This window comes from Amphiura filiformis, chromosome 19 (genome assembly GCF_039555335.1).
Source record: "Amphiura filiformis chromosome 19, Afil_fr2py, whole genome shotgun sequence".
Classification (NCBI taxonomy): Eukaryota; Metazoa; Echinodermata; class Ophiuroidea; order Amphilepidida; family Amphiuridae; genus Amphiura; species Amphiura filiformis.
In genome coordinates, this window is record NC_092646.1 from 34,746,671 (window position 1) to 34,759,574 (window position 12,904).

General features: G+C 35.9%; 1 protein-coding gene across 1 annotated transcript; it reads right to left on the bottom strand.

The window, feature by feature from the left end:
- Nucleotides 1-1,802: 1,802 nt before the first annotated feature.
- Nucleotides 1,803-12,492, bottom strand: LOC140141215 (uncharacterized). The gene is made up of 9 exons (XM_072163014.1): nucleotides 12,172-12,492; nucleotides 10,629-10,737; nucleotides 9,019-9,071; nucleotides 8,587-8,700; nucleotides 7,705-7,892; nucleotides 6,743-6,820; nucleotides 6,061-6,151; nucleotides 3,753-3,878; nucleotides 1,803-2,509 (listed from the first exon to the last, which is right to left on the bottom strand). Exons 1-9 carry the CDS (start codon nucleotides 12,362-12,364, stop codon nucleotides 2,463-2,465), a joined length of 999 nt encoding a protein of 332 aa, XP_072019115.1. The 5' UTR covers nucleotides 12,365-12,492; the 3' UTR covers nucleotides 1,803-2,462.
- Nucleotides 12,493-12,904: the final 412 nt, after the last annotated feature.

Genomic DNA, 12,904 nt, shown 5'->3' on the forward strand with positions numbered 1-12,904 from the left:
CCCCTTTTTGCATCAGGCCCCCCTTACAAGTGTTTGTGAACGGTCCTTTACCTCTTTCATTTCCATTTTGTTATAGTTTTATTCTGTGCATAGCGCACTATAAACATGATAAATCACTGCGCTTTCTTTTTTAAAATAATATTTATATTTCTCAAAATAAATTTGATAACATTACCACAATATTAACATCGTATAAAATAAATCTGAATCTGAAAAAAAAAATTATAAAAAAAGAATCTTATTTCTCAAAATAAATGTCATAAGACTAATGCATTAAAAGTATCGCACCTTCTACTTTTGCCTCAGTAGAATCTTTAGTCAATGAAATCAAATAATGTCTAACGACGTTGTTTTTAAAAGTTTAAGCCGTAAAATATATAGAAGTAAATAGAGTTGAAATATACCACTATCGTTAGTAAATCTATGCGGGGTACTTGATACCAAAGGAGGTACTGGTGTATGACCAATTTTTCAAAAAATGTTTTTGCCGATAGATTTGTGATAAAAGTGAAGGGCACAGACAGTACCTGCTTCCAGTAATAACCCTGTTATTTAAACCTTGCTCTATTAAATTAGGAATTATTCAAAACTGTGAATATTAAAAGATTATACCAATCATATCGGTTTTTGATGGCTCTGAAAAGAGCCGTTCATTCTGCGGTTCGAAAACCTTTCCTGTCTCAAAGTCAGATAATGATAGGAACCAAAATACTAAAAAAATATTTTTATAGTCAAACTGTATAGTCAAAAAACAAAAAACAAAAACGCCCATCCACATATATAGTAACATTATAAAAATGTGTAGCTAAATTCTATAAAACATCGACGTTTCGAAACCTACTTGTCTGGTTTCCTAGTCATTAGTGATGACTTGATCCAGTAACACTGGTGTTGTTTCTAGAAGATGTAGTGTTTCTAAAATTGTTCTGGATCAAATAGTCATAACTGTGACTGAGGTTGAATGCTGCGCCCCTTGGTTATCCATTACTTTGTATCCCCTGCGACGAATCCACATGGATTCCCTTATCCATCTGGGATATCTTTCGTCTTCTCGGTGGAGGAGCTTTGCTCCCTCCCAGTCTATAACGTGGTCTGATATGGCCGATTTATCTTGGTCTGATATTGAAGAGAGTCTATTTGCACTGGTTTGGATTTTGTTGATGATTTTGTCCGCTTCCTTCCTATGTTCTTTGATACGTGTGCTAAGGAGTCTTCCAGTTTCTCACACATAGACAAAGTCACAGTTATTACAGCATATTTCGTATACGCAGCCCGTGGTCTCTGTGGGTTTGCGTTTGTCTTTTGGATACACAAGAGATTTTCTTAGTGTACTGTGGGGTTTGAAGGCGCACACGTATCAATGAACATAGGAAGGAAGGAAGCGAACAAAATCATCAACAAAATCCAACATAAATCGGCCATATCAGACCATGTCGCCGCAACAAAGCACGTTATAGACTGGGAGGGAGCAAAGCTCCTCCACCGAGAAGACGAAAGATATCCCAGATGGATAAGGGAATCCATATGGATTCGTCGCAGGGGAGACAAAGCAATGAACAACCAAGGGGTTGTTAACCTCAGTCTCAGTTATGACCATTTGATCCAGAACAATTTTAGAAATACTAGAGATACATTGTATAGATTGATCAGCTCGTAATCGGTGGGCTTTATAACATCGCGGATTAATATAAATATATTTCGAAAATTGTCTTTTTGACATCTCGCAAGAAACATCACAAATTAATGATTCAAGTCCTACACTATTGTCTACTTTCTTTAACAAACAAAATCTAGACCAGACAAGTCAGCTATGTCACTCTTTGTATGGGTCTACTTTTCGGCGTAGTGGTAAAAGCCTAACAATACCCGCCGATTAAAAGCAGATCAAACTATACATTGAAAGCAGACTGATTTGACAAACTGTCTTCGAAGTAAAAAGACTGTATCTCTTACGTTATTTACTTAAAAAAAGTTTTCTTACATCAATATAATATACGTGTCATGTCAAAAGGAGACACTTTTGGGCAGGATCGTAAATGGAGAGATAGCCAAAAATCTGCCGGGGGTGATTTTTTCAGAATTTGAGTTTGTTGCGAATATGTGATGTTATTAATGTTTAAAACATTGTCTGATAGTTTCAGACCGGAATATAACTGGCATCTTGTATTTTTGAGACATTTTTCAAGGTAATTCCTACTGTCAACATTGTCAATAATATTTTTAAAGGCCGATATCTCAATTTCCAATTTTATAATACCATAACTTACGAACTCAATATCTTCGCGTAGGAATGTCCGATTTAATTGGGGAAAACGGCATTCTGGAGCAAAATATCTATATATTTAAGATATGTAAAAACCTCAAAATTGATAACCTGCCCAAAAGTGTCTCCTTTTGACATGACATGTTACATATAGTATCTGCTATGTTATTTTTTTACTCTGGAAGGCAGAGCGAATTGACTAGAAATTAACGCATGTATCACTGGCTGATCTTCCTGGTATGCTTCCTGTAAGGTGATAAAAAGAAAGGGATGGGGAAGAACCAATCAGTGCTTTAATCATTTCACATAATTCATATTTATGATTAGTGATTTGATCCATTAGTTTTTATTATATAACACCTAAGTAGATCCCCTCAATAATTTTGGTGAGGGGTCCCAAGTACCTTAGGGTCCCCCAATAATCTGAGGTAAAATTCATAATTTTAGGTATTTCAAAATGTAAGGTAGAAATCATGTTAAAATGTATGAATTTCAAAAGCTTTCGTATTCCGTAGCAGGCCAAAAATGTTGGGCCCCCCAATATTAACAATTTTCTGGAGCCTCTGGTTAGGTCTAGTTCACCACGTAAAATGTATGGCTCAAAATTCGGACCGCTCGCCATTACTGTCATTGCGAATTTTGAAACTGTTGACGTTTTAATGATCCCCTATTCCCGGTCAATTATTTTAACTGTGTCACGTGCATGACGCTTGTGGGAACCAACCAAATTTCAGAATAAAAAACAAGATCGCCGATATCGATGTGATGTGGGACTTGCATTGGATTGCACAGAGATTAACTTTGGCAAAATTTGACCTTTCTAGGCAAGTTGACAAAACTTTGTGTGCGTAATATGATAAAAGACAGTCTTAAGTAAGTATATGTCCATCGCTTTTGGTGTTTTGATGTTTTGGGAGGATGTAAGGGATCCCAAACAATGGGTGACGGAGCCTATTCTTGACTGTGTAATATTCCTTCACCACTCTGCCGTACGGTCTTAGCTTTATACGTTGGACAGATAGTACATTATTATCAGTTTGTGAATGAGATCAACGTATAAGTTCCTTGTACTAGGTTAGGTCCGATGACTATAGGTAAGCTTAAATTATATTTTGCCGTATAGCAAAAGCCTAACATAAATAATAATAGGCTCTATAATGATAATATTGAATCGCTTATTTTTTGGATGATACAAGAATACATTGCACTTGCTAAAAATATTCGTACGATTCGTACGATTTTTTAAACTCGTGCAAAGCCATTACAATCAATCAATTAAATGATAAAGATCTACTTAGATGTTGTATAAAACAGATAAAAAAATTAAGCAGCTTCGCTTCGTTGAAGGGAACATTCCATTTTTAGCTCATGAAAATATTCTTACCATTGCAACAATAAATATTCATTATACAATCCAATGGGATGACAAATAAAACAAAATTGCCTGCCAATTTCCATGCAATAGTGAATAAAATAAAGGTCTACTTACCATGTACCGCAGGGTCGTCTATGTCATTGCATATCTCACGGTAGGTTCTTGAGTTGACGAGTTTATTAAAGGCTGGATTCCACCACTCATTGAATAGTGAATCCTTGCGCATCATCATGGCATCACCTAATAGGTTAATGAAGAAATGAATAAAACACACACACAAGAAAAACAAAAAACAACGTTCTATCCAGTGACGGACAAGGTAAGGAATAGATTCAAATGTCATTATGATAGTCACTCCCAAGAATCCATCCTGGAGCTCATTTACCCGCTATGAGAAATCGACTTTCTACCTCGAAGTACGAAACTGCTGGAGAGATTTAGGGACCGTGACATGAAAATTATGGGTCAACGACATAAAAAAGCATATAAACTCAATTTTCCCGGGAAAACTTTTCAGGTCCCCCTTAGGAGGGTCAAAACTTTTAAGGGCCTCTCATTTTGCATCAGGCCCCCTAACAAGTGTTTGTGAACGGTCCCTTAGTGTCAAAGCTTGAGCTAGTTTTATAAATCAGGAGGTTGCAAACACAGGACACGAGTTTCTGACTTTGACACTTTGGAAATAAAGGAAACGATGAACAGATGTTAGTCACAAGTCAGGAACGCGTGAACTCGGGGAAATTTCTCAAAAATCAAGATGTTCTTCAGTAAATTAGACAAATCGCCCAAAGACTTTGTACACCGAACACAGCTGCCAAATTTTCATCACGAGTACCCGAGTTCCTAAATTGAGTTGATTATTCAGAGGTCGGGAATTGGGAATTCAGGATCGTCGTCCTAACTTCCCGTGTTCATGTATACATCGGAAGTAGGAAGTAAGGAAGTCGGGAAATGATGTCCTAACTTTCCAAATTCCCTAAATATATATAGTTCGGTAATCATTTCTCAAATTCCTCACTTTCCAACTTGTTACAACCCTGGATGCTCGGACATAAGTTTCTGAGTAGCAAACCCCAAGCCTTGGACATAGGCATAGATCCCGGGGGATGGGGGATAAATTCCCCCCAATATTTTGCCTGGGGGATGGTCCATACAATCATCCCCCAATGTTGACGCCTGTATGTGGGTTTCTGACCAAATTAACTTCATAGGATTAAAATGGCACAATTTTTTGCGCGCTTCGCGCATTTGTACCATTAACTTATTATGTCGCCAAAAGGTGCTGAATACACTATACTTCAAGAAATTTTTCCCAACCCCATCCCCCCATGTCAAAAAAAAAAAAAAAAATCCACGCCATTGGAACGAAACAGAGGATTGCGGTTGTAATGTTAAATGTTTCATTATATACAAATGTAGTTGGGTATATGAAGACTTTGAAATCTGAATGCAAAATAACTATTTTACTGTTTGAAACACAGCCATTTTGGTTCTTCAATCATTTCGACATGGTTGATACGGTAATGAGTGGGTTTTCATACTGCAAAACCAGATAAGTAAATAAGCAAGCACACAATTATTTCACATTAATATAATACATGTCGTCGGGTGCATCACATACTGGTCTATCTTGAATTTTTGACTTTTTTGAGAAAATTGGTATATAGTTCTTTTTACGGAGCTCTTCCAATACAACAAATTACAGACCTCAATTTTTCCTAGATAATTAGTTATAAAATGTTAATTTAAACCATCTATGATTTTTTCAAAATACGTATTTTCACATACTGATCTATCTCGAAAAAAACACGCATTTCTAGAAAATCGCAATTGAAAATCTTCGTATTAAGTTAATCTTTCTATAATTTAATTAGACTATACATTTTCCTGAAAGAGGTTTTAAATTAAAGCATATGCTTAACAGATTTATTTATGTGGAATCTTTAATTAAATTTACATATGTAATATTTCTTAAAACTACACTTAAGTTGTAGTTCTGTATGTGAAATCGTCAATTTCCCGATATCGTATCGAAAGTGCATTACATACTGGTCTATCTCGAGATAGACCAGTATGTGATGCGTCTAAAGTCACATCATTGTTCGCGAAATCGAGATAGCCCCCAAGATAGACCAGTATGAAATGCACTTTAAATATGATATCGGAAAATTAACTATTTCACATACAGAACTACAACTTTAGCGTAGTTTTAAGCAATATTGCATACGTAAATATAATTCAAGATTCCACTTAAATAAATCTGTTAAGTATATGCTTTAATTTAAAACCACTTTCATTAAAATCCATAGTCCAATTAAATTATAGAATGGTTAACTTCTATACGAAGATTTTCAATTGCGATTTTCTCGAAATGCGTGTTTTTCGTGATAGACCAGTATGTGATGCGTCCGACGATGTATATTACCTCCCTGTAGGCATGGCGGCAATTCTTCGGCGACGTACAAAGAGCCATCACGAGCAAATGGTAGTTCATTGCTGACAAAAATAGCATCTACCTGTAAAAATAAAAATAAAAAATAATAATAATAATAATAATAATAATAATAATAATAATAATAATAATAATAATAATAATAATAATAATAGGCATAATAGTAATAACAATAATAACAATACTACTATACTACTACTACTGCTGCTGCTTCTTCATTGCTGGAATTAAATATCAAATGGTCATAATTGGCGGTCACTTCAAATCATCCCCAAGTCAACGAGGTTCAGGAATATCCTCTTGTTGTTAATTGTTGGTTAACCCGCCACTTGAACAGGATTTAGCCAAAGCAAACAAAGACTAAAGGTATTTACTAATTCTATACATAAATATATTTAAGCTTATTATCCTCTTCAGCAATAGGATTAAAGATTGGTGTTTGACTGGACTAAAATGAGAAATATGTAGGACAAACATTAGGTACATTATGAATACAACCTTTATGCACATTTTACACTGTAACTCGAAATACAATTTGCTGACTTTACGAGCGGTTTGAGATGGATGGTCACATATGTGGTCATTGGCAGGCAGACTGTTTGCGCAGAGTGTAACACAACTGGCTGCGAAGGAGACTAAAGTAGACGGTACTTACTTCTCTATTGCTTAACGCCTGCAGTAATTCGTCAAAACTGTTATATTCAAATATCTGATCGTCTGCAATGTCGTAATCCTATTGAATGAAAGGAAACACAGTATTTTATAAGCGTTACTGGCACTATAATGAAAGACAGAGATAAAAAAGAGTAAATCACGTCTGACGTCACTGTCAATTACAATCCTTGATTGGTTAATAGCGTGTACAAGGAAGGCCGATTGACCTGGTGCCGATTGGAGAAAAGGAATAACAGAAAATGGCGAAAACTTACGTACATTTACAAGGTAAAAAGCAATTTTCTAGGCATTGTTGCCATGGTGCATTCCGGAAAGAAAGTTTCCTACTATAAAGACTCAACTTTTGAGATTGTTTGTATGTTTGAAGGTGCAAAATTAACAATAAGGCGCCAGGTTATACCACCGCGTTCAGCAAGTCATCATCACGACACAAACAAAACGGGCTCGAGTTTGATTGACAGATGACGTCAGACGCCATGTATATAGTCTTTTTTATCTCTGTCTTTCATTATTGTAATAAACATGTTAACTTCCTGATGCATTGTGGGACGGTTTTGCCAAATATTGGTACAACTGAACTCTGACCTATCGGGAAGGGTGCTTTTATTACATAAAATTTTAAAATGGTTTTAAACAGAAATAAAAAATGTCTAGTTTCACAAATTATTATCGAAAATAAAATTAATGATTTTTCACATTCTTACAGTAATATTAGGAATTTTTATAAAGATTTTGTTTCCGAGAAGAAATAATCATATGCACATCAATCATTAGAAGTGGCCTACATCTTCGTCTTTTACGTTTGAAAAATTGGAAAGAGGAATCACTCCAAAAAAACAAAAACAAAACAAAACAAACAAACAAACAAACAAACAAAAAAAAAACCCACCGACACTGTAAATTTATTTTTTCGCAATTGATAAAATAATAGCCCAAACTCACCGAACTATGCAAAAGACAAAACCTGTCTGACCACCATCTTGCCAAGAAACCAATTTTCGCACCGCTTAGATTGTTAGGGTCAAAGTTCGTAGGGTTACCCGGAAGTGTTAAGAGCACAGGTGCCGCAGTTGGTGTAAGTGGCGCACTGAATTTGTAGCTCCTAAGTCTTTCCAATGAAGTACCAAACACTGCGAAAATAAAATATCATCAGATATCGTGTATTTAAAAATAAAATGTTGTGCAAATGTTTTTTAATTATTGTATACATTAATTTACTTTTTAAATTCCAAAGCTGGGTAAGTTGCAAAACTGGAGAGCACAGGGACAACATCCAGTATTACAATGTAAATACTGTATGTATACAACATGCATGCAAGTTCTGCTTTCATGCATTACTTTAAATTTATGTAAACTTTGTTATTGCAAATATTGTATGTTGCTAATTGTTACACAGGGCCCCTTTGGAGATCAGTACCAGATACTGAAGGGGCTACCCTGGTTAAAGAAAGAATAAATAAATAGGGTTTAGGACCACAGTAGATGGGCTATGGATTTGCGGATGATGTCACAAGCAATCAATCGCGTGGACTGCACTCACAAAACTCCGCTCACACTAGCTGAATAGTGTCAGGGACCCATCCGCTTAATATATTGGGCTATTTCAGTTGAAATCCATACACCTCGGGCCACGCACCCCTACCAGGGAGTGTGACTTGCAAATGGGATAACCTGAATAGGAGACTCCATTTGAAATCTACAACCCTGTGTGGGAGATTAAGATCATGTCATCCATAGGGGGTATATGGATTTCAACTGAAATATCCCATTCATTCGGCCTCTGAACTGACATCAATGCCTACATTCAATAATTATTAGACTCACATGAACAGGCGTCGAACCAGCGTCCAAGAAGGCCTTGCTGAGGAAAACTATTATTCCAGCAGGTGAGCCACTCGGCATCTACCAGCGCACAGTTCTTACCGGAAATTTGACATACTGTAAAGATAGCAAAAAGGACAATGAACATACATTTCTCCCATTTTTATACGTCATTATTTTATTTGTTATTTCATTCCTTTTATGATGCATTTAAAATGTTCAAATAAGCCGAGTCGTTTTAATCGCTAACACTATTTATTAAGTGGTAACCAAAGCATGTCCCAACTGTAGCCACAGTTTGCCTCGAAAGGCTCCGAGTGAGAGACCCGACTATGCACGGGTGGATCAATATAATACCCATAATTGAAGACCGAATTAAAAAGACTAGTTTGTGTCTGACGTCAGGGCAAAGGCGCGACGTGATTGGTTACTAACCTGCATTTATGACATCGATAAGGTATCCTTTCAAGACGCGAGTTTTCCGATCGCTGAAGCAGATAAAAGGAAAACACACTTTATTTGATCATATTGAATGATCAAAATCAACATGAGCTTAAATCATATTCAATTAGCAGTACAGTACAAAAATGGTGTTTTACTTGAGAACACTATTTCAAAGACACGTTTTCTTCTCAGGGACCGTTCATAAACACTTGTGGGCGGGGGGGCGAAAAAATTATCGCGAAAATTTCTTGAGGCCTCCCTTTTCAGATCTCAAAAACTTCAGGGCCCCCTGTTTGACATGAAAATTATGGGTCAACCCAATAGAAAAGCATATAAGCTAAATTTTCCCAGGAAAACTTGTGGTCATTTCTTTTTCAGGGCCCCCCTAGGAGAGTCAATACTTTTAAGGCCCCCCTTTTTGCATCCGGCCTCCCCTAACAAGTGTTTGTGAACGGTCCCTTATCATGCCCCATTTAATGACACATGATGTACAGTGACTTTTAACAAGTCATGTAATCACCAAGACGTGTCTTAGCGCAATAAGCCCAATCGCCATTGTAACTTCCGGTTTTTGAGAGCAGTTTTGGGACACTTTGACCTGTGACATATCGGGGAAATTGCTGTAATTATAATTTATTAACTTATTATTGGCATAATGTTATCATAACTATATCTAAATAATTAATTTATTCAATAATTATGTTTTTGGGGGTTTGTTTTCATTCTTGTAAAACATTTTAGATTATATTTTTTACGCACAAAAACAATTTTTCTGAATTTTCCCAATAGGTCAGAGGGCAAAGCCAAACGGATTTACAATTTGTATAGGATCAGCTTCTGGATAAATCTCCCTGGGCGATTTTTGAACCATTTATCAGGTGAAGTATATACGTTTTATTCTAAACCACCGATAGAATTGAAATGAATGGTACAGTTTTAAAATAACGCACATGTTTCACCATTTTTGTAAAGAATTTAGACTTTTTACTATAATGTAAACATCTGATTTAAAGGTGGGTAACCTGATTGACAGCCTCATCCCCAACTTTATCAAAATGCAGATTTTGGTATCAGGTGAAAGCTTATATTTTTCTCATTAACTTATTGAAATTAAGCGTTCCAAATCGGTATATTAACGAAGAAATCGTCAAAAAACTGCCGAATTAGTCTCAAATGTGGTATACCACATTTTTGACTAATTCAGCAGTTTTTTTTGATGATATCTTCGGAAATATACCGATTTGGAACTCCTAATTTCAGTATGTTAATGAGAAAAATAAGATCTTTCATTTGATATCAATTTATAACATGATCATGATGATTAACATTAATAAAAACACTGTAGACTACCAGTTTTACGCTGTATTAAATGTCAGTAATTGCATGAAGAATTAGTCGCATTTACAATGAACATTTACATGATCTTTTTGCATGAATGCTTGAAAGGGACAACAGTTTATGTTATACATAAGTTTCAAAGAATTTGATTTTCCAATTATATCAGGTCACCTTCCTTTGAGACTTTATAAAGTAGATTGTCTGATTTAGCAAATCATCGATATAAGCCTGTAATATATTTTATAAAGATATTAGGTACATACATGTAAATTACTCTCAGGCTACCCCCACTAGCTTGTATGCTCCATATCCGTGTATCGTAATGGACGTCATCTACTGATCCTCGTCCACCACAATCAGAAGTACACGAACCTTAAAATAACAATGGTGAAACTAAATTCACTGCATATCCGACAATTCAATCATTTTGCTAGTTTGCTTCTTTGAAACAAAAGTCATTATACAAAGGCAAAGGACCGCTTCATTAAGTCAAAGATCGTTAAAGAGGCCATTTAACCATATTCGCCAATCACAAGGTCATCTCAAAACGAGGTTCTACCCGCAAATTGCGTGTTGCGTGTTCGTACGCCTGTCAAACGCATGCTTCTGAGGCGTTGCTAGGAAAGCGAGATAAACTAAAAATGGACTTTTGGGGTATGCGATTGCATTTACTTTTTAAGCTGTAAATTACGTTTGATAAAGGCTTTGGAACTTTTTTCTTGTTCTTTTTTTTAATTAATTAATTTTTATTTATTTTTTTTTTTTAATTAAAGGAAAAGAAAAAAAGTTAGGTGCCTCATTTTAGGGTAGGTCGGGTTACGCCAATCAAACATATTTTAGGCCTTAGACCAGGTCTAACTATAGAGGCTAGAAATACGGAGGGCTCCTTTACTCTTGCAAAGTCCAAAAGTTAAAACTATACCGACATCTAATATTAAGCTACATGTATTTGCCCTTAACAATAATATGGAGTAAGGTATGTAAATACCAAAAGGTTCCTTCTCCGTAGGACTAATCTCCATGGTTATAACAAGAACTATCTTTTAAAAGATGATTTCATAGAATACAGGTAATATATTTAGAAAGCGAGGGGCAAATACCACCAAGTTAATTCATAATTGTAACATAAAGCTCCATGAGGATCACATTCAACAAGATTTACGGCAAACCATAAATATATTCAGTTGAACTTAAAATGAACTTGAAAATGTTTGCTGCTCGAATGTGATCACTTCCTCCAAGTTTCATTAGATTATGACAACCAATATCCAGTTGACTCTGGATGACTTTGACCTGGCCTTTTTTCACGCGTACTTTAAAGTCCACCAGATCATCAATGATGAGAACATGCACACTTAAACAGCAAACCAAACATTAACTCCTGTAACTTCCTGTTAACTCTTTAATTCATTACTCCAAAAAAGGTGCGTAGGGCGAGTTGAAATTTTGATTGTAAGTGTAAAGAAGTCAAGCGTAACGCGCAAAAAATTTGTATTATATAGATTGTGCGCATATTTCGATTGTTAAGTAAACCAACCTTGATAATTCTATAACCCCCCTATTTTGGGTGTTATAAAATCATAACCCCCTATTTTAGGTCTTAAAGGCCTCCTATAAATGTCTGGAAAACACATTAAGTTGGGACAAAGTTTGGTGGTATAGAGGTGAACATTGACTTGATTATATTTTAAGCGTACTTAATTGGGTTGTCCTTGAAAGTTTGCCTGGTCAACTGGATCCCCTTTAAAATTCTATGACACCCGTATAATCATGACCCCCCTTCCTCAGAAAATGACAGCCCCTTACCTCCATTGTAGTCTCTGGGACGGTCTGCTGGACCACCTTTGCCTTCTACGTTGATATTTATAGGTGCCTCACCGCCTTTGTTATAATTCAATACTGCAATTACCATTCCAGCCGCAGCTACAATACCGACAATGAGAACCAGGATGCACAGGAGAACAAAAACTCTACCTCCATTAGTCCTTTCTTCCCCCATTATTGCTGGTTTGCTTTGAGTTAAGTTTCAGCTAGTTTCCAAATTTCGCTGGTACACTGTTCCGTCACCTTGTAGTATAACCAGTAGCAATCCCAATTTGCGTATTGACCTTATTTGCCGGCACAGGCACAGAAAATGCAAAATAAGCGACTAAATATATATAAATAATTTGACTAAGCGCACCTCTGGCGCCCAATTTTGTGCTACTTTTGTGTGACTGTGGGCATATACGAGAATACTGAACCCTCTATTGTGTTTGTTCATTTGTGTATGGAGAGCCATTATACTAGAAATACCTTTTAAAAGCATTAAATTAGTATCACCCTGGCGGCCCCGTGCACTGGAAAACCAGAATCTGTTATTTAAAAAGAAACAAAAATACAAAAAAACCAAAAAAACAGATCCGCCTGTGTACATATAAAATTGGTCTCGAATATTAATGAATTAAAAGGAACATACGGGATATAATGAACCATTAACCTGACTCCATGATGGCAGAATTTATTAGTCGTTTTATTCCATGTTTTTACAGTATGTCAA